This window comes from Ischnura elegans, chromosome 2 (assembly GCF_921293095.1).
Source record: "Ischnura elegans chromosome 2, ioIscEleg1.1, whole genome shotgun sequence".
Classification (NCBI taxonomy): Eukaryota; Metazoa; Arthropoda; class Insecta; order Odonata; family Coenagrionidae; genus Ischnura; species Ischnura elegans.
In genome coordinates, this window is record NC_060247.1 from 87,385,302 (window position 1) to 87,407,904 (window position 22,603).

Here is a 22,603-nt window from a genome sequence, read left to right on the forward strand (position 1 = left end):
AGGGTTAAAAATATTCTATTCAGAAAGTGCTATTACAGTGTCTCTGAATACCTTGAAGACTCTCATAAAGACATGATATTGAGATGTATTTTTGTACGGTTTTCCCTTTTCTGTATTTTTATTGTACATATATATATACTTATGGTAAACGCATCTCCTAATGTCTTTTGTACTTTTATACTGCATCTTTTCTTGTATGCAAATCTTGACGTAGCCATGCATTGTATTTTGCCAACGGTGATAAATAAATATTATTATTATTATGCTCGATTGAGAGGCTAGGAAGTGACCACACCACAAGCAATAAACTCAGGCATGCTGCCTCTCACAACCCAGCTTAAGAAGGTATTAATCCCACTCTTAGGGACATCTACTCAACCCTTTGACTCATTTCCCTTTACTCTACAGTAATAAATTTGCAGCCAACTAATATTATTAGCAATGTTTTTATGACTCATTGTAATAGGCAATTATGCTTTAAAGAAAATATAAAATATGGAAAAAACAAATTTGGATTCCATTGAGTCCCTATAATTTTTAATCAAAATTTAAGCATTAACACTAATGGGTTTATACATCGAGGAATATAATTCATTAAAACAATAGACAATCCTTCTATCAGTTAATATTAATACTAATAATTCATTTAACAATTTCTATAACACAGAGAACACAAGGATACCAAATATAAACAAAAACCAATGATAAGTAGAACAAGCTTTTATTTAAATAAAAATTTTGGTGTACAGTAGACTCTTGTCATTACGAACAACCTTATTACGAAGCAAATGATTGGTCCCGATGAAATGGCCTATCCAATCTATGGTAAAAGAAACGTTATTACGAAATTACAAACATCAGTACCGGTCCCACCGGCTACAAAAAGAACTTCATCATGGAGTTCCCCGAATAAGCAACGGCATTTTGGTGGATTAGCACCACGCTACGTTATAACCACTGCACTGCCTATAAGTTCTTCCCGTGCACTGTGCGCAAGAGCATCAATTATGGTTCTATCTTCAGTAGGAGATACTTCAGTATGCACGCAACATTATATGATAAGCTTCATTCCTATGGAATCATGATGACCCACTCAACACCACTCATAAATTGGACGTGAAGCAAGTCCTCTTCTTACGAATATAGGATTCAAAAACTTTCAGAGGTGCGAAAATTGGAAAAATTAAAGCATGCCCGAAATTTCAAATTTGGCACCTTTCGAGTTGACCGATGCGATGCGGTGTGGCGTAAAGGAACTCCCACTTTCGGCATAATCTGAACAAAGTATCACTTAATGTGATGTGAATTCAGGAACTGTTCAGCGTTTCGCCTGTTCTTCCTTCCCGTGGACAGCGATTTTGGAGGACAGATGCATTTGGAGGACAACAATTGGCTGCAAACCACACTGGCACAGGGTTTTCTGCCCCTCCTTTTGCGCTGTCATCAGACAACTCTCGCCGACCGGACTGTATGCAAGGAATCGAGGAGTACAGTTATACTGCAGAATGCAACACTGCATCACAATCGTGAGCTAACTCACAATTGTGACGAATTGATATAGCTGGGCGTGCAACACATCCAGAGCCGAAAAAAATAGCTCTCCGTGGTAAGGAAGAACAGGCAAAATGCTGAATAGTTCCTAAATTCACACCGGATTCAATGATACTTTGTTCAGCTTGTGACCTAAGTGTGAGTTCCTCTATGCCACGCCACGTAGCATCGGCAAAATCAAAAGGCACCAAATTCGAAATTTGAAATTTTTGAATGCTCATGTCTATGAAAGTTCATAAATCGAATGTGCGTAGGAAGATGACTAACTGTGCGTTTAATTTATGAGTGTTTATGAGTGGGTTACCATGACTCCACAGGAATGAAGCTTATTATATGATGTTGTGTGTACACTGAATAAAGAACCATAATTGATGCTCTTGGGCACAGTACACAAGAAGAACTTGAACGTGGAGCAATTATTAAAATTTAGCGTATAGTAAATCCACCTAAATGCCGTTGCTTATTTATGGAACTTCGTAATAAAGTTCATTTTGTAACCGCCGGGACCGGGACTGAGGTTCGTAATTTCGTAAAATCGAAAATTTCGTAATAACGTTTCCTTTACTATAGCTTGGATAGGCCTTTTCGTAGGGACCAAGGATTTGCTTCGTAATAATGGGAACTTCATAATAACGTTGTACGTATTAACGAGTCTACTGTACAGTGAGTCCTCGTTTAACGTCACTTACCGTTCCTGAAAAATGTGACGATAAACGAAATGACGTTAATCGAAGCACAATATCCCATAAGAAACAATGTAAAAAGTGAGTATCGGCTCCTAGACCTCACAATTCCTACGCGAAAAAATTTAAGCGTATCATATTTGGGCCATTTTTTACGATGGGAATGCCAAACTATGGCATAAATACGAGTCCCTGTCTTCATCGACGGCAATACCAGCAGCGACGTTACATCCTTCTCCATTTTTGTATCTTCCCGCATTTGTTTTTTCGGCTTCGCTATGGTGGTCACCCGGTCGAGCGTCTCCTGGGTATCATCATCGCTGAAACATCGTCGCAGTTACAGGAACCAAGATTATTGAGAACACGGCGAAAAAGGGACGACAAATACTCCGAGTTCTACACGGAAAAATTCCTAGAAATCATTTTTCAGGTTCCAGAAAACTGTTATGTCAAGTAAAGTTTTAGCAAATTAAAATTTGCGCACCTACCTAAGAATTCATTTTGCAGAAAATTTGCTATAAATGTAATCGAAATTGACATTAAACACACCGTTTTACACTTCGTTTAGACTGACTGTATTACCGCCAATAAAACGAACAACCTGCAACGCCCGCCGCTTCGCATTTTTTCTCGCGCGAAATTTAATAGACCTGACCAGACCTGACGTTATCGTGAAGCAAAGGTGCGATAAACGAATGACGGTCTCAAAATTTTCGTGACGTTATCGCGAAATGACGTTAAACGGGGTGACGTAGAACGAGGACTCACTGTATTTAGTAGGCTAAAAAGATACATCCCACAGACTGAAATCCATACAAAGACTCCAATAAACATTTACTAACCTCAACAAGCATGGAGAGCACTTTAACATCAGAAAGAATAGCATCACAGGCAGCACTGAGAGCACGTGAGCAGCCTTGCGTCACCTTCTGACCGGTTTCACCAGGCATGATAATGCCATCACTTGAGCCCACATGAATGTTGTATAGTACCACAAAGTATGATGCACACTTTTCCACTCCCTCCAGACTGGTGTTCTCGTCGAGCTAACAGAATAAAAGAATAAGGACACTGGCTTAGAGCAAAATAAATAACTGATGTCGTGAATGGCATGAATAAAGCCACACATGATTTCATTGAGCTCTAATCATTACTAAATAGCATGATGATGGGAATAATAACAACCATGTACTTTTTCCGCACAACTTTTATGCAACTCAACCTTTTTCAATATTTACGGTGTCATTCCAAGAGTTGTGTCCTTGAGAATGGTACAGTAAATGTTGAAATCAGTTGGGATAAATAAAGGCTGCATGAAAAATTACTAGACCGTTATTACTCCCATCAACAAGACAAAATTCCATAAAGTTGATCCAGCAACTATTGAATCATTACTAAATAACATGTTTTATACATCTTAAAAATTTGCTCATCTTTATTTTTCATTGAGAAACACTACTGCATTCTCCTAACATACTACGTAATCTGCCATACCATTAGAAAAACAAATATTTCAATCCAAATTGTATTTGGTAAATAAAACCATGAATTAAAGAGTAAGTAATGAAAATGCAGTATCATAGTAAGGGCAATTACAGGTTTTTTTATATCACAGATGATGTTTTTTAACATTCAAAGATGTTTTGTTGAACTGATATCATACATGTATCAAAATCAATACATAGTTGTTGTCTTGCACATCAACACTGCTGACAATCACTTTATAGCCAGGAAAAATTTCTCCTCAATTTTCTCAAACCCATACTTTAAAAGGTATTTAAATCTCTCCAAAATACCAAGAGTGGAAGTTAAATACTGGAGGTAAATTGAGAAATTGTCTGTACTCAAACAATAATTTCACACCAAAAGTTCAGTTACTTCTGGAGGTGAACTAAAACTTTCCATGAAGAAACTGAAAACAATTTTACAAATAAGCAATTTCTGCATAGCCTATAACTGAGATTAGGAATAAAAATATATTTGTCACATAAAGAAACAAAGAAGATCAAGTTTCCAAATCTTGATTCTTAACTAATATTCATGTGATTCAAAGATCCCATTCCTCATCACTATAACATGGACTTTGTATCAATGCAAATAAATAATTCATGGTTATTAATTAGTTTTGAAGGTTGATATATCATTGTATTCACACACATAACTAAAAAAATTAGCCTTTGAACTAGCGAAACCACATACACTCATACTGAAGAAAACTAATAAATTTATGCACAAGCTTTTAGTCTTGGAATGTGTTCTCACCTGACCCTTTTTAAGAAGATCCAGTAAGAAATCCAAGGACTTTTCTTGTGCTACCATTTCAGGCAAAAGAGTACCAAGTTTCAATAGTAGTTCGACTGTGCAATTGTTGAGAACATACTCAAATCGATGGAGTATTATCTGAAAAATACATAGACACATTTCAATTAATTAAAAAAAGGGAGAAAAATATAACTGTCTTTTAACCAACAAACGCTTGAATTTTTTTAGCATTATTGGATTACCAACTTAGTAGTAAAAACTGAAACACTAAAAAAGTAATGATAGAATTCATCAACACAAATTCAATATATAATTTCATTTTTCACAAAAAAATCCTGACTAAACAATGCCATGTAAAATTAGCAACATTTCCCGTAAAAATCAATAATATTAACGTGAAATATTTCCTAATAATTAATCCTAACATTATACTGATAGATGTGCATTAACTAATAGGAAAGTATCCAGGTAGTCATACCATTATATAAAAAAGCATGAAAGACAAATGATGCCGAAAGGATGACTGCTCCATGGAATGGGACACTTGGAGCTCGGATGCATCTTCTGACGTTGGAGTGGTGCCCGAAGCAGACTGAGGGAAGCGTTCTCTCACTTGGTTGACTAGAATTTCACACTTGCAAGGCAATCGGCTGACAAGGAGTAAAGTTTCAATTGCATCCTGGTCCGCTGTTGATAAATAGTAAAACACAACACATAAAACATGATATTTTTAAAGATATCACAAATATCTTTGAGAAATAATTTTCAATAAATTGAAAACAAAAGTATGCAAAAGAATCAATAATAGGACCATGAAACAATTGATTACAATAAAATGTTAATGAATCTATCTGAGAGCATTCTTAAATTTGATGACCTATTACTTATTAGAATACAATTATAAAAAGAAATGCTCAGCTATCTGTAGTGTTCATTTGTGGTAGCATCCAATGAGATGGCACGATAGGGCGTCACTTGCCTTCACAAGAGCTCTATCTTTAATGTTTACGCATGTTGCGGATGGTGAGATTGCACCACGTGCTCACGAAACGGCATACTTTATGACTGCCTTTTGTGTAACTTCATGCGATGGGACTCTTTGGCACAAAATCGGAAATATGATTTCAGCTGTTTGATGCATTTAATGAATCCCAGATTCATGATCACGTGGCTACACATTGTGCAACATGCAGCCACAGTTTTCAGAGAAAAATGCCAAATATTGTTTGGCAATATTTAATTTAAAAATTTGAGTACAAATGCACAGGTTTTGGCAAATTCAGGTCTTATTCCTCCGTGATATAGCACTGACATGAACAAAAAGAGGTAAGTAAAGGTGTACATGGGAATTTAGGAGCTTCATCCATCCCCTTCAGATATAACACGCACCCGATAGAGCAAGCAATTTTCCAGGGAATATGAGCACTCATTGGAGCTTCCACTGCATTTTCGTCAAGAGAGAAGTAAATCAAATGCTAACATATAGGTCCAAGATATGATGGAGAGCATGGTAGCCAAGTGGGTAGAGTCCCTGGCTACTGATCAAAGGATCCTGGGTGAAGCCTTCTGAACCCCCAAATAAAATCTTGGATCCTCAAGATGGCCCAGGTAAGGATTTGAATGTGTGATGTTCAGATGCCTGTGACAAGTCTGGAGTGAGCTCTATCCTCACCTATCCAAACCAACCTTCAGATTGAATTACTGAGTAAGTGAGATGTGAACTATGATTATTAGCAACATACTTTCAGAGCCAAACAATAAAATACGCAAATGTACCTAGTGAATCTGTTTTTTTTTCATTAGGAAATTATCTTCCCCTTAACGATATTTAATGCAATTTATATTTGTACTGGGATTGAATTTGGCACCGTCATTGGAGGGTCAAAGTTTCTAAAAATTTGAAACTTTTGTTACCCCTAGCTTTTATAATATCTCACTTACCTCCACGAGCTGTAAAGCCTTCAGGCATGAAAGAGATCAGATAGTTAACACGAGCCTCAAACTGCAGCACTTCTACTCTGTATAGCTCAAGCTCCAAAGCACGTGCATTAGCCTTGGTGTCAGCCAGCATCTTCCTCAAATCAGATGAGCCTTCTTCTGAGTATGAGGAAGGACCAGAGGTTAAAGCCATATTCACTGATGGAGGTCCACTCTGTGAGATCACTTTGTCCCGCAGCTCAATCACCTGGTCCTGAAGTTTTTGTACCAAGGCACGGAATTTTGTGATGATAGAATCTCTGTCGGCAAGAGCTTCCAGGGCCTTGTCTCTTTCTCGCAGGGCCTGTAGAGAATATTTAGAATACAAAATGAATCCAATGAAACAAAATAAATCCTCGAAAGTTCTATTAAAGGCTAAAACTGTCGTTAATACATTTCAAACATAGGTAATTTCAGGGTTATTAACAAGCAAAGTTCGTGAAAGTGTTCCATTATCAGATTTGTATAGAACTTGAAATCAAATAACACGAGGCTTCTTCTGATTAAGAGGAAGGACCACAGGCCAAATGTGCACTCTGAGAGATTACTAAGTCCTGCAGCTCAAACACCTGGTCCTGAAGTTTCTTCACCAAGGTACTGAATTTTGTAATGATGGTATCTCTGTCAGCAAAAGCTTCCAGAACCTTTAAAGGTTTGCTTATAAATGCATCTCCACCTTCACTAGCTGCTTCGCCTTTCACATACATACCATGCAAATTGGTCCTATTTTGAATTATGAATCTAACCCTAACTAGCAATGACTTTGTCATCACAAATGTCATTCCTTTCGACAAATGCAAATTTATATTAGCCTATACAGTACAAAAAAGTCACTTAGTGCCATCCATAAGTGCAATATGCCATGTGTTGGGGATAGCCTAACTTGGGGACTAACCGAACTTCCTTCACTATAAACATCTTCATTTCTCCTACCAAAATTGGCAAAGAGAGAGCCTATCAGGTGACTTTGAAGAAGTGGTTGGAACCAGTAATACACACTGCAGGTTCATCACAACTATTGACATGGGCTGGACATGAGAAACTTCATTTATACTTGAACAATACTACTTTTTCTTTAATGCAATTAAATTAAAAAAGAAGAACTTTGTGCATTCACATTAATATTTATTCACGACCATGGTTTCAACGTTAGACGCCATCATCAGGTGAACTCTACAGAGGTCCATCACATCCTTTTATACCAGGTTAGGAGGGGTAGGGAGGAAGGTAATTAGGTTGAACGGATTGGTCAACAGAGAAGAGGGAAAAAGAGGGTCACAAAGTTCTTCTTTTTTAATTTAATTATGAATCGCTTTCACCAAGTTACGCCTCAAACAATCAACTTTAATACAACAAAAAATAGCAACATCTTGATGGAAACCCTTGCAAGAAATTAGGTCTAATATTAGTGAATCACAAGGTTGGTTCAGACACCAAACAGAAAATCTAAAAGAGCAGTTAGATAAATTAACAGCCAATCACAATTCCCAGAAAAAGAAGCTATGGTTAACAATAAACAGATACCTGGGATTAATTTTCACAGCAGTATTTTAAACTCACTTTTTCCAAACTGAAACGGGAATTGCCTTTCTACTCATCACAAAATTAAAAATTAAATATGCACTTGCTTCCCACCTCTCTTTTAGCACATTCTGCCATTTCCAAATCTTCTCTTAATTGTAGGTCTAGTTCTCTGCTTCCCTCCTGTAACTGGTCATTCATATCATGAAGAGCTTCAAGATCAGCAACAGCCTCTTCAAGTTCAGCCACCTTATCTTCAAGATTCAGCTTTGCTTCAGTTAGGTTTTCAACCATTTGCTCAGCTCCCAAAGCTAAATCAACCTAAATTGAGAAATTATCACCAGAATTATTATTCATGAAAAATATAATTCACAAATAATTTGATGCTCAAAATAGGGCATAAAAAGTATTATCATCAAATTTTTAACATCAAAAGTGAACAGAAAGGATGACAAAGCAGGGAATGGCAAGAAAGGCAAGGTATGATGTATAAAATTGAAAAAGGCTCACAGTGATTATACATGATTACTTTCACTACTAATAATTTTCCAGCCAAGGTATACATACAGAGTAGACTCCGAATTATACAAACAATGTGACTTCAAAATATCATAGCTATAAAGTAAAAAGCCACCGTCCTGAACCAAGGGGAATCCCAAAATATGGTAAAATAAATGATATTGTGATGTAAATTTGATAATCTAATGGAAACCTGTTGAGTACTTCTTACAAATGACTTTTTCTGCCTCCATCACAAAAAGTAGATGGTAGTAAATTATTCGGCCAAATTATATTTCAAGACCAAACAATCCACAGTTATCACTTGAAGTGTGACAGTTTTTTCATTTTTCTTCAACTTTTCAACTTTAACAGAAATTTGTGAATTTAGTTTTAAAAATACAATATCACCGAAAAAATTATTTACTATCTTATCTTATTATATATTAAGACTCAGGTTACTCAAATAAGAAATTTCGTTCTTTTGTTCAGCAATGAAAACTGAAACCAAGTATCTGAAGTGAAAGTTATTTGACTGAGCAAACACAGCAATCCCGGTCTCCAAAATGACTCGTAACGAAAGAACATAAACACATGAACAGGAATATGCTCTTTTGCTGAAGAAGACTCACACAAAGCAAATTGTAGAAATCCAAAGTAAGCACCACTAATATAGGAAAAACTTACTTGTTCATGCAAATAACTGATCTGCCTCTCAAGCTCCTCCACACGAGAACTCAATTTCTCCTTTGTTCGACTAAGTTCTGTTATTTCAGACCGTTTTTCATCTGCTTCCTTCTGCAATTTTTGGAATTCATGCTTTTCGTGGGCAGATAAATCCCTCATCCTAGGGAGTAGGAAAAAAATTATCTATTTGTTACAGTAGCATTCAAGGGGTAAAGAAAAGCTAGTAGAAAACTCCCATACTTATAAATGATGTAGCAAAACTTGATTTGAAACACATACATATTCGTAATTCAAAGATTAATAAGCACATACTCCGAACCTTAAAAAGATTGGAAAATAATTTCTGCAAAGATTCTAAAAAATCATCATGGAGCTAAATTTTAGGGAAACAGCATAAAATGGCCAAAATCGCATATCCTAATTTTTTTCACAATGTTCCACCACCTAAAAATTTTTTTCCAATACAATAGCCGAGAGGTATTTAAAATGCCACCGGAAAACATTTTTTCTCAGTGGCCCTCTCAAAAATATTTTATAGAAACACATGCTAGAAATTTTCAAATCGATGCCATTTCTCCTTGTCTCACTGTAAAATCTTGAAAACAAATGGACACCTGCTCCATTAAAGAAGGTTTTAAATGGTGCAAACCGCATAAAAAATATGATTTCTAGTCCGCGGTACCTAAAAAACATTGTAAATTGTATTAGTGTTAGTCCTATTTTATCCCAAATTGTATGCCCTAAGTACAGGAAAAATCCTGGAGGGAGGACTTTTCACCCTCTTATTCAGCTATGCCCTTTGATGAAATGGCAAAAAAAGGAAAATAGTTCTTCGGAGATATTTATAAGGACCAAATAAAATTTTTACTGAGGATAACTTGGAATAAAATAGACCTGTGATGCCACAAAAGCTTGAATCTTGAAGATGAGCACAACACAGCAGCACCCAAAAATAAACAATGAATCACCATTTCCTTAAGAACTTTCATATTAATTGATTGGCCAACTTTGAATTGATCATTGACAATAGGCTATCAACATCATCTTCATAGGCTATCAAAGGTAACAAATAGCAGTGGTACTCATGAGAGCTACTAACCGAACGAGGGTATCCCTTAGACGAGCATTTTGTTGCTGAAGCTGCTTGATCTCCAAACTTGTGGCTGCACCTTCAACCGATCCTCCTCCGCCTCCTTCACCTCCACGTTCTGCCACCTCTGCCTTCAAGATATCAAGATCAACCTGCAGCTCTTCCACTTTCTCTTTGTACTGCTCAAGCTCTTGCTGCAATGTCTCTGCCTATGATACAAAGCAAAATCAAACCATCAGATAAAAAAATAAGTCTGCAAAAATCAACTGCAACATCAAATTAATTAAAAATATGCACCAGGCAATTTTTATGTTTGATAATTCACTCCCAGTTAGGGGCAGCACATTTTGATAACGCCAATTAGCTGGTTTGAGCTAACAAATTCAGAATGATTTTTTAAAAGAGATGAATAGGACTCCTGATAAATACGAATTTAGAACAATTATTGATGTTATACCGCTGAAATCAATGAATATAGGATGCACATGATTCCTGTGGATTGGTTCCACCTCTTGTTGAGTACTACTAATTTGACAATTTTTGTACAGAAATTTTAAGGTGAATGAAAAAGAAATGCAAATGACATCAATTGATGTAACACAATTATTCAAAAGTCTTTCATGAAGTCACTTGGCATCACGCCCCACACATATAGTCATCAAAAACTAGAATTAAAAAAATCATACTATTAAAACATAAAGCTGAATTCAAAATGGCAAAAAGTATAATAACCTTCTCCTCTGCCATCTCCTTGTCAAGTGTAGCCATTTCCACAGTCTCCGCCAAGTCTGCCATCTCATCTGCATGCCTCTCCCGTGCTTCATTAGCCTCACGGGCCTCTTGTTTGGCAGCCTGCAATTCACGCTGCAAGTTTATCTGAGCATTCATGATCTGGGTCTTAAATTCCATCATGTGCTCCAACTGAAGACGAGTTTTATCATAGTCTTTCAACCGCTCCTTATCCTGCATACGCTTAACTGAAGCAATAAAAATAATTTCATGTTAAAATTACGAGAAAAAAAACAATTTCAGTATGTATAACATGACAAGACATAATTTATTACTACAATATGGTCTACGTTCATATCCCTAATATATACATGTCTGCACACAACCAATGTGCTATCCCTTTACTGAGGCTGGGATAAACACGAGATGTAATGTTGTTTCAGAGTCAACAAAATCTACTACTTAAATAACTTTGTACATTTTCCTCAAACAGAAAATAACTTGGCTTCAGCTTGACTGCATAGTGAAGGACAAGGCGGTAGGTTTACATATTTTGGGGGAGGAGAGGTTCACTTGAAAGGGGGAATATTTTATGGGGATTTGTTTGAAACGAGTACACCTATGACTGAACCTCCCAATGCATTTAGGAGGGGGATTCAAACTGCTCAATGTGTGACAGACTTGGTGAAGGGTAAGGTACTAAAATGGAAGAAATTATTTCCCTATAGTGGTGAGTCTCTACATTCTGCTTATTGTTTATCAATGAGCCAATTGAACTTAGACAATTAGTTGTTTACAATCTGAAGTGCAACAATTGTGCTGCTGTACATCAGAGCAAGAAAGGTCTTAAAGCAACTGTGACCAAGAGCATTTGAGGTGTTCACTACAGTAGAATTTCGTTAATATAAACAACTTTATTATGAAGTTCTTGTTAGCAAATTGTTGGTCCAAATGCAAATTGTTGAAGCAAATTGTTGATCCTGATGAAAATGCCTATCCAATCTATTGTAAAAGAAACGTTATCACCAAATTTTCGTTATTATGAAATTACGTAACTCAGTCCCGGTCAGTCAGCGGTTACATAATGAACTTTACTACAAAGTTCCACAAATAAGCAATTGTATTTACTGGCTGTAAAAAAAGCAAGACACCAGAGTTTGAGGACCTCTAGCGTCTTAATAGAGCAATTAATTTCAATACAATACAATAGAGAATTTATTTCTCACATTTACATTTGAAAATGGAGAGCAACGGAAGGACAACCTACATTAAATAGGAAAAAGAATGGGGGTGAAAATGAAGGGACCAATTCAGCCTTGTGTTGGAAGTGCTTCCTTATTCCTTCAGCACACTACAGAAGGCCCCTTTGTATGCCGAAATACGTATTCATCTTGTTCCTCGTCCCCTTGCTGATCTCTGACCACTCTCTCTTCGGAGCTATTTTCTCCCGGAAGTGTGACGCCGTCTGTGGGTGAGTGAATGTGTGTGTGTGACTGGGTGTATCTATAAACCACTGGGTATCCTTAGCATGCCTTTCCCTGTGAAGATTCCCGGTTTAGTGGAAAAATAAGCCTAAGTTGAGGTCCCTACAGCCCTCACAAAAGATCTTGTTTTGAATGTTTGTGTGAGTGAATGTGTGTGTGAATTTGGCTATTCCAGTTGAGAGGCTGGGGTTTGGTCTCCGCGGTGAAACTCTCCCCTTCCCACCCACCAACAGTGATAAATTTTCTTGAAAGGCGGACAAGCTTTGGGAGATTTTTACACGTCCATTTGAGTTTTTTCCCTTCTCTAAAAAATATGCTTTTTTTTCAACAATTCATTAAAGAAACGTTCATACGAACTTTGTTATTATGAACCTCTGGTTTTTTGGTCCCATGAACTTCGTAATAACGAGTGTCTACTGAAAGTGGGAAGGTAACCTAATCCTCCTCCTCATAACTGCTGGAGGAGAGACATGGTGGTGAACTAATAGCAAATAGTGATACAAGGGAGCAGAAGGCAAGAGTTGAAGATGACAAGAAATCAAAGGAGAGAATACATTTTTAATCACATTTTATTTAATCAACCCATTCCATAACTTAAAAACTTTCTTCTTCACCTCGTCATTGCGGATAAAACATTTGTCTCCCACTGTGCCTTTACAATGAACAATTAACACAAAAATATTCCCAAGAAGCACCCCACTACTACCTTCGATTTGCAACACTATACGCAGTCCTTCCCTCTCACTTTCCCGACACCCATTTTGTTTGAGCATATTTAATGGTAAAAAATTCAATGATATAAGTACCTGGTGATGGTTCCTACATATTGAAACTAGCTGTAACATAAATAAGTAAGTTTAACTCTTAAGTGACATTCAGAAATGACTAATTGTATGCGAGAAATACCTAGTTATTGTACGGAGAAATAAAGACATTGTGAAAAATGCCTTTAAAACCATTAATATTACTAATAATTTGCTGAAATTTATACTTGTTCTATACAACATTTTCTAGTTTATTAAGCATAATTTACTTAGAAAAAAAATTAACATGGTAAAGTTATTTCATTAAAACAAAGATTTTAGAAGAGTCAATCACAGTAATGCTGTCACTTTCACCAACATTTTCCAATGCAACTGACGAGTAAAAAAAATAATTACTATCTTAATTCAAAAGGAATATTTACATATATACATAATACATTATCAATGAATGCACATTATCAAATACATATTTTCCCACCTTTTAATGTCTCCAATTTCTCTTGAAGGTCAGTTATTTCTGCTCGAGCACTCTCAAGTTCACGCTGAAGCTGCAGGGAAGCTAGCCTCTCCTCCATTGTTGCTCCTCCAGGGGAAATAGGATGCCCTGGTGTGTACTGAGGGTTTAGAGTCTCAACAAATCCAGTCTAGAGGGGAATTCAAAGATAGAGAGAGGTCACTAAAGCACTAAGGTGTGGGAGCAATCTAATGGTTAGCAACAAAAAAAACAACACTAACATGACAAAAGAATTTAAAATCAGACCAAGCAAGATTTAACAACACATGGGAATAAATTTGTTTTTTTTTTTAATAAGCTTTCAACAAAAGAATGGAATTTCCACATCACTCAAAGTATATCACAACAGAGTAGCACTGCTAGGACCAGAGATGGAAAATCTAGAAAAGCGGGAGACCTGAAGTAGCTATCACATAAAAGCTCTATACTGGCAGTCAAAAAATCCTAGTGCATGTATTGAATTAAAAAGATTTGCTACTAATATGACATGAAGATAATTTTCTATCTCTGGTAAACACTAAATTTTGAGGAAAGAAACTTATTCCATAAGCAAAGGAAAATCTACAAGACAACACTTTCATGGAGTGCAGGCTAAAAGGAATTCTGAAATTTATGAATAAATGATGGGACAGTTATTTATGGCCAGGGCTGGTGCAACCACTGGGCACAAAAGGGAAAAAATCACAGTAGGTATATTAAAAAACTGACACCTCAAGTTTCAATGCATTATACATATCACAGTTTACAAAATTCTCTTTGCTGACAGCAGAAAATAATAATTCTTTCTTGTGAAAACTTAACCTCATGATAAATTAAATCCATCCTGAGTGTAATAAGGATCACTATAAGGCATGCATAATATATGAATTTAACTCACTTGACGTTATGCCGAAAAATTACAGTAATGCCATTAAATAGAATTGGATGAGAAAAAAATAGCAGCAAAACAACTGTAGTAAATAAAATTAATAAATTTATTCAGATTAAAAAAACATAACAAAACCCACAGATAAACTGGAAATGCCATACTTAAAAGTCAAGAATTCACATTTTAAAAATCTAAGTTTAACTAGGGCCTGACTAAACCTCTAATGAGAATTAAAATATTTTTTTTAAATCACCAAGAAATTTATCTGCTTACTAACGTTGGTATAAAAATCAACAACAAAAAACTCTAAACTTACACTGAAAGAGCCTATGGTATGCATCAATAAGTGAATCATAGTCTGACAATGACAGGGTGCCAAATGTATGCTGAACATTGCTTAAGTGCTGAAGAAGGTAAATGTTAATGCAGTAATAAATATTTTTGTCTCAAATTCCTTGAAAAGGTGCTTCACATATTTACACACCAGTGATTTCACTTTCATACTACCCTTACTTACATCTCTCTCTGAAAACTATGCTGTGTTATAATTATTACAGCATGTCAATCAGATCCCACATACTAAAAGGTAAAATAAGGTAAAAAAAGGAAAACAAATATATGTACATATTCATAAAGGATCTACCTACTTAAGGAAAATATTAAGCCATCAGCAAATTAATATTTTAGAAACTGGAAATTAAAACAATCCGGAGCCATATAAATGATCTACCAACTCCATACTAGGAAAATTATATAAGAGTGATAACAAGCATATAAAACCACGTACATGAATGCAAATCTATTGAAAAACATTCATATTATCTTTTCACAGATATATTACCATATTTATAATAATTATATATGTATTCCCCTACACACTCAAACATTACCAAGGCAGGTGGTATTGAAACTTGATCCTTCATCTAGTGGTAAAAAAAGTGCAAGCTTTAGGATTTAACTACCAATTCATCCTAGAAGAGAGTATCAACGTTATATGTACAATGGATACATATTTGATCTGAAAAAGCCTAAGGGGGTTTGCAGTGACCATGGTATAAGGTACGTATGTTGCATTCCCTACAGGATTCATTTATCAACCAATCCTATTACAGGTATTAGAGGTGTACTGAAAAAACCCTACTCATAGTTAAGCCCATGCACCAGACCTGGTCAAAGAAAAATTTCACAGCAGGATAAAGAACATGTATATGATTTAAATAACATTTAAAGCTCAAATGTATGAGGAAGGACAATATCAAACATCAAATTATAAAGGAAGAATGGGAGGTATTGTAAAAGGCATAGCTGATAAGCCCATTCAGTTTTGTCACCAAGAAAGAGAATATGATCCTTCACATATTTTCCAACGTATAATTATATGAAATGATCAAAATATTTATCCAGATTATTTTGAACTAATTCATCCTCAATCCAAGTTTCTTAAACTTAGAAAAATTGGTCATTCCCCTCTGCATGTCTCCATTGTCTGTTTCAAAGAATTATCTGATTTAAAAGTACACTACCACATGAATAGTTAATTTTCACCATAATAGGTATTACTAGAGAATAATAAAAGAATAATCTTTTGAATAATCAAAACCTATATTCCTCAGCCACTATAATGTACAATATCGAACAATGTTGTTGTGTTCTTGAATATTTAAGACTGTAATTTTGACAACGAAATGTCACACCTAAAATGTCACTGGGTACAATTTATCTAAACAAGTATGTTATCAAATATTAGGTGAAACTATCACTAGCAATGAGATTTAATTATGTCTATTAAAGTATCCAAATTTCTAAGTTGTTTCGGGTTTCCCACCGGATGAGGTTCTTTTTTTTAATAAGCTCTGAAGTTCTCCATCTCTGCTCAGAGATGGAGAACCCGAAAACGCGAAACAGCTTCAACATCATCATACGCCGGGAAAACCTCAGATCTTTCTTCATCCAAATTTCTAGTTTCACTTATATTTGTTATTGTGTATACTTAATTGGATCATATCATTTATAAAGCAAATCTTTAAGTTTGATTATCTCTATTTTTCTTGTAAAATATGCCATTATGAAGGAAAAAAGAAAATACTTGGAAGACAAAAGAAGTGGAACTCATAACGACTGATATCTTTTATGGCTCTAACCGCAATGGAATTTAAAAGCATTTTTATGCAATAGTTGCTACACCTAGAAGAGCATATATACTTTTAACATGTTCCCACATTTTACTTTCCAAATATTTAACAGTAACGGCAGCCCTAAAAACGTATTACAGAGATATCATTGAGTTGCATAACCCACAGCAGTGACTTGCACTTCTCAGGTATCCCAGTGACTCCGTACATCCCACTCTGATGCATTCCTCAAATGCAAGTCATAAACATTAAATATGAAAGAAACCTGCCACATTAGTTTTCTATTCATAGATAACATCTTCAACTACGCACAGCCCGAGACACAAAAATCTTACCACCCAGGAGCTGAAACTTTTTTAAATCCTGCATTGATGCCGAATTGGCAATAATACTGAACAATGCCTCCACATAAGAAAACAACAAACTCCAAATTTCCCAAATTGTTTGCAATTTATACAAATTTACAACCAAATTTTGCTTCAATGCATCTTATTATGAGTTGTGAATTTTTAATTTAAAATCCCACTAAGCGAAGGAAATTGAAGCGTAGTTACACTGACAGCTTTATACATTTATGGCTTATCAATAATTTTTTTTAAGCTGATCAATCACTAAGCAAGAAGCATTTACAGGCATTAACTGCAATGAAAATTATTTCAGTTTCAGTAGTGTCTTGTCAGGCTATCAACTGCAGTACTTTCAGCTAAACAGCTATTTCATTCGTGAACAAACAACAACAAAGGCATCATTTTAGAGTTCCTTAGAATTATGATTCTATTGATGTTTGAATGATGATAGGGTATATGAATGCTACATCTGAGACTCAAAACACTTCAACATACATGGGCCAATCAAAATTTTATGAGATTCTATTGAACAGTTCCTGGACTGAACAAGTTGGTATAAGGTGTGGGTTGAACCCCCACACAAGTGATTGCTATTCCTTACCCACCATTAGAGTATTCATAATATACAAATTATTTGGTTTTAGAAATCCCATTTTAGATGATTGTTAATGGTCAATTTTAACCTCATTTGAAAAAGGCCAGATTGGTGCCCATGCAATGCCACTCCACGTGACATCACAGGGACCTAGTTTCTATACGAGTAGATAAGAGTTTTACATCGTCTGAGATTACCAATGCATGCATGTGGCACTGAGCTCAGGGAAACATCTCTTAATAACCACTTATTAAAATTGCCTATTGTCGGAAAGTTTCCTTAGTTTGATAGGGTATTAATAATCCTTATTTAAGCCAAGCGCTACCTACTAGCAGCCTGCATCGTAGCGGTGCTCATAGCCTCACACCAAGGTGGTCTCAAATGGTCGCAACCAGAACCAGAATGACGTCACACGGACTTTTCCCAGCATTCATACTTAGCCGTCTCATTTTCGCGTGCTTGAAAATGTTCATTTTTCATTTAATCGCAAAAAATAGATATGTATCGTGATTAAAAAAATCTAAAAGCGTGAAATATATACTCCAGGAGTAATAATCTTTCGATTTAGGCAATAAAAAAGAAATAGGAAACCACCCTATTAAATGATTATAAACAATCAGGAAAGAAACCAGTAGAGAAACAATGCAAAGTAAAATGCTGTTTAACTGGGAGTATGTTTCACTCAAGGTTTCTAAGATTAGTTAATCAGCTATATGTGGTTCCAAATTTCTTTTTTAGTGAATGGGCGAGATTAAAGCAAGTGGGGGAGGGTGGCTTCATTCAGCTCCGATACAGACGGTGGGCTTTTCAGATAGGGGAAGGAGAACTAAGAGAAAGACACAGAGCAGTGACTTAGAATAGCCAAATGTGCATACTCCCATATACTTTTTTAAAGGAAAACCTTGGGTATCTTAGGTGCAGTGATGAAAAAATATACCTATAATAGGTCCTATGATATAAAAATATACCTAATACATATATAAAAGGTCCTCATATATTTGGAGAAGAGTGAGGACAACCCCTACAAGGTGGCCCCAAAAATGAGTCAGTCGACCCATAGGCGGATCTAGGGGGGGGGGGGGGGGGAACACAGGGGCACGTGCCCCCCCCAGAACCTTAAAAAATATGGAAGATTTTAATTAAGTACCATTATCATTGCATTCGTTTTGTATTAAGAGGCATCCTTGTGCCCCCCTCCCAGAAAAAAATCCTGGACACGGCCTTGCTTGTGCCCCCCAAGAAACAAATCCTGGATCCGCCCCTGAGTCAACCTGCTAAAACCCCTCCCTGAGTGGGTGAAAGGCATATCTGTCCTAGTGGTTTACATGGAAAATACCTATAACAGGGGCACCAATGGGAAATACGTATTAGGTTTGAGAGTAGAGCAAATGTCTCACAAAGTTAACATGATGGAAGTCTGAGTGGATCTGAATATCTGATGTCCTAAGCAGTGGCGGATACAGAAAGCACTCAAGGGGGGGGGCGCAAAAGATATATTGAGTTGCCTTTGCTTTTATCGTGATAAAAAATAATCAAGTCACAGGCAGAGTAAAATAAAATTTTAACTTAAGTAATCATACACATATATAAGACAATGCCATCTTTTGATATAAAAAAGTCACAATTGTGGTTCTGCAATGTTTGGCAATACGGCCGGACCCGCAAGGGAGGGGCGCGTGCCCCCCATCTGTATCCGCCACTGGTCCTAAGCCACATTTAGGCTCGGTTGTTTACTGATTGGTCATAGGAAAGTGACATACTCTGAAGCTTCCCTTCCACCCACCCACACTTACTTTAGCCACACCCCCTCACCTAAAAAATATGTAATTGGAACCTAGGAATGAAGGCTAGGAAGATTTGAAGAAAACTTGGCAGAATTTCATGAGCGTAATCCTCTTAAAGAGAGTATGATATATTTACATGATGCCTGTACTTGTGCAATGGTAGTTTCTGATGAAATATATTCAGGTTGGCATCACGCAGCAATTAATTTGCAACATTAGAGCTGAGTAAGTTAACAACTTCAAAAATGGAAATTTAAAAATGCTTAAAAAAGCATCCTTGCTTGTGACATCACATCAAATTCCCTCTGGGGAAGATCTCAATTATAACATAAAGAGGCCTAAATATACCAATTTAAAAATTCCGCCATCTAACTAGAAGTATGAAAATAATTCTCAGAAGTATCTTACCTCTAAATATTCAAGAATAAATCCCATACTACAAGGGTCCTTTAGCACCCGATAATAAAATTAATTTCCTTGGAGTTGCAAATTAAACCATTCATTTCATTTTTCTCATAGTCTTCGATGGAGAATACAACAAAAGCAGAAGAGTTTGAATAATTAAGTAAGGCCCACTGGTCCAGTCCAAGAGCTTCAAGATAGCAACCCATAAATTCACTGGCCCTTCAACAAACTGCTAGGGAAGCAATTAAACACATCTTGGCAGGGTGACCAGTAATTACCTCTTCAATTTTAAAGTAGTCACAGGAAAAAAATCTCACGACCAAAATATCTTCCTATTCAAACATAAAATTTGAAGTTGAGCGACTTATAGAAGAAAACAGTTAACGATTAAAATTTCCAAGTCAAGATCGTGCATTATGAAAATTCTTCATTTCTGAAATCCTGAAAACCACTCAGTGCTTTTTAAGCATATCAACAAATATAAAGGTGGCTTTCATTATTTTCAATGGTCGGCTCAGAAAGAGAGGTTAAAAACTGGCTGAAATTAAAGAAAGTAATTTCATAAATTCTACTGCATTGAAAGATAGGAAATGAAAAGGTAGCAATTCATGTAGACTGAATATGGAATTTATAGTTTTCATGGAGCAAAATTTCCCTTGAACATTATAAATTCTTCTTTTTCTAAATTGCATGGCATTTTATGAGAGTTAAACACTATGGATGAGAAAGTTGAATTCATTCACCATGATAAAAAAGAAAACTGGAACAAAGAAATACACAACTTGTTTCTTAGGATGATGTCAATAAATATATCCCAGAAAGAATCTTCACCTAAAGTGATAACTGGTTTACAAACCATCAATACCACATCCTAGCTTAGCATGGGCATAAATACAGTAGTAATATTTTGGCAGTCTGACAGTTTAGATTATGATATGCATGGTGATGCACTGTTTCCCAAATACAATTTCTTTGTATTTATTCTAAGGTCTCAAAAACTCTGAAGAAAAGGTTTAGCTACATAGTATTGATCACAAAATACATACTACATATTACCTTCCGGCTATGGTATTTAACTGGCAATTTAGGTAATTTACATTAGGCAAAGGTAGGGAGGGAAGGGTGGAGAGGGACCTGGCATTGGCATTACCCTGCTCTTATCAAAAGCACTCATGCAAGGATCACGGAACTCAGAAAAATCTCTGCCACCACCAGGATTTAAACTCTGACACATTGGGTGGGAAGACAACGCTACACCAATCTGATCCCCGACTCACTGTGTGAAGCCGAGATGTTTCTCATATTCCACACCTGAGGAAAATGAATCCTTGCCAATTTATTTCCACCTATCATTAAAAATTGTTACTAAAAAATAATATTTATAAGAAAATTTCTCCTCACCATACTCTTAAAATTATATGCAGTATGATGGCTCTTTTTAAGTCATCAAGAATCACTGGTCACCCTGCACAACTAATCTATATATACATTCAATAGAACTATCACATTGATCTCAAGACTTTCTGGGGGAGGAATTTCATGCACTGGCTGCATTAACTTGTCTGAATATTTGTACACACTCCACTTCAGAAACAACAATGGGAATGAGTTCTTGACTAAGACATTTCAACTGCAGTTCAACAGATAGCCCAACCAATCTTTCAGATCACCAAAAGCTGACGAGGAGAGGGAAAGTACTTAATAAAATGGTATAGCACAATTCCAAGGAGGAGGGTGTGTTAATTTGCAAAGATCGCCAAAGAAAGGAGGAGCAGTAATTTTTATTGTTACTTGTTCCAAACCCTGCAAGGCAGCCTTCATTGCAGAAGATGCAGGGCCTTCCTTTGACGACTGTTGTTCCCCCTGAAAAGACATCAAGGGAGGGGCGACAAGATTCCTTGGGGTGAGTATCACACATGATCTCTCACCGATGTAATTATGAAGCTTGTTAATCAGATAACGATGAGCATTTTAAGCTTGCATATATTCAAGTTTCACAGCGATGATAAAGATGAATGTTGTTCAATATTTTTTTTTCTCACTCAGGCTGCTACCTTCAATGCATTGTATTTATGAGATCCTGCAAGAGCTGCTAAATTAAGAACCAGCACTTAACCAATGCAGAATAACATTAAAATGTAAAAAGTGCACTTCAAACCAATAGGAACAGTAAGAGTCAAATTTATGACTTCAAAATGAAATTGTGAAACATCTTTGATTCCCATTTCACACATCAGTTCATATATTTGCCATTGATCAATTCATGATACTGCTCAGTGACTGTTGCTGAGACCAAATTTGAGTAACATTCACCAGAGAAAAAATACATAGGCTAATCAGGGCTTTAGTAAAAAATAATGATGTACCAAATTTATATTAATTTATACTTTAAAATACTAAAATGAAAATAAAACAGCCTCTCACATAAGAGGCGCAAGAAAAAGCGTGAAAAAAAAAATAATCAGCTTCTAATCAAAGACAAATTTTGAATTGCTGACCATAGTTGAATAACATTTAAACAACACCAAAACTGCACAGTAGCATAGGTGCCATTCTTTTACCTCAACAAAGGAAGCACGCTTATAAGACTCTTGTTGTTGTGAAACAGCTGGTGATGCTGCATCAGAGGTTGTTCCACTCTCAGGAGTTGTTTGATCAGAAATAGCTCTTGTACTACCAGCCATCACTGGCAACCTGGGATAAGATAGATAT

At 36.1% G+C, this 22,603-nt stretch overlaps 1 protein-coding gene across 9 annotated transcripts in view; it reads right to left on the reverse strand.

Annotated features, from left to right (window-relative positions):
- The window catches only part of LOC124154109 (dynactin subunit 1), a 55,709-nt gene that overhangs the window by 12,490 nt on the left and 20,616 nt on the right, over positions 1-22,603 (reverse strand). For 8 of the 9 annotated variants that reach the window (XM_046527637.1, XM_046527635.1, XM_046527634.1 and 5 more), the window contains 11 exons: positions 22,453-22,585; positions 21,683-21,754; positions 13,725-13,890; positions 11,002-11,246; positions 10,279-10,478; positions 9,180-9,339; positions 8,109-8,315; positions 6,438-6,777; positions 4,975-5,183; positions 4,497-4,634; positions 3,077-3,280 (listed from right to left, as the gene is read on the reverse strand). In XM_046527637.1, coding sequence (XP_046383593.1) covers positions 3,077-3,280; positions 4,497-4,634; positions 4,975-5,183; positions 6,438-6,777; positions 8,109-8,315; positions 9,180-9,339; positions 10,279-10,478; positions 11,002-11,246; positions 13,725-13,890; positions 21,683-21,754; positions 22,453-22,585 — 2,074 coding nt within the window. The remainder of the gene's footprint in view (positions 1-3,076; positions 3,281-4,496; positions 4,635-4,974; positions 5,184-6,437; positions 6,778-8,108; positions 8,316-9,179; positions 9,340-10,278; positions 10,479-11,001; positions 11,247-13,724; positions 13,891-21,682; positions 21,755-22,452; positions 22,586-22,603) is intronic. The other variant, XM_046527632.1, reaches the window with a different exon arrangement.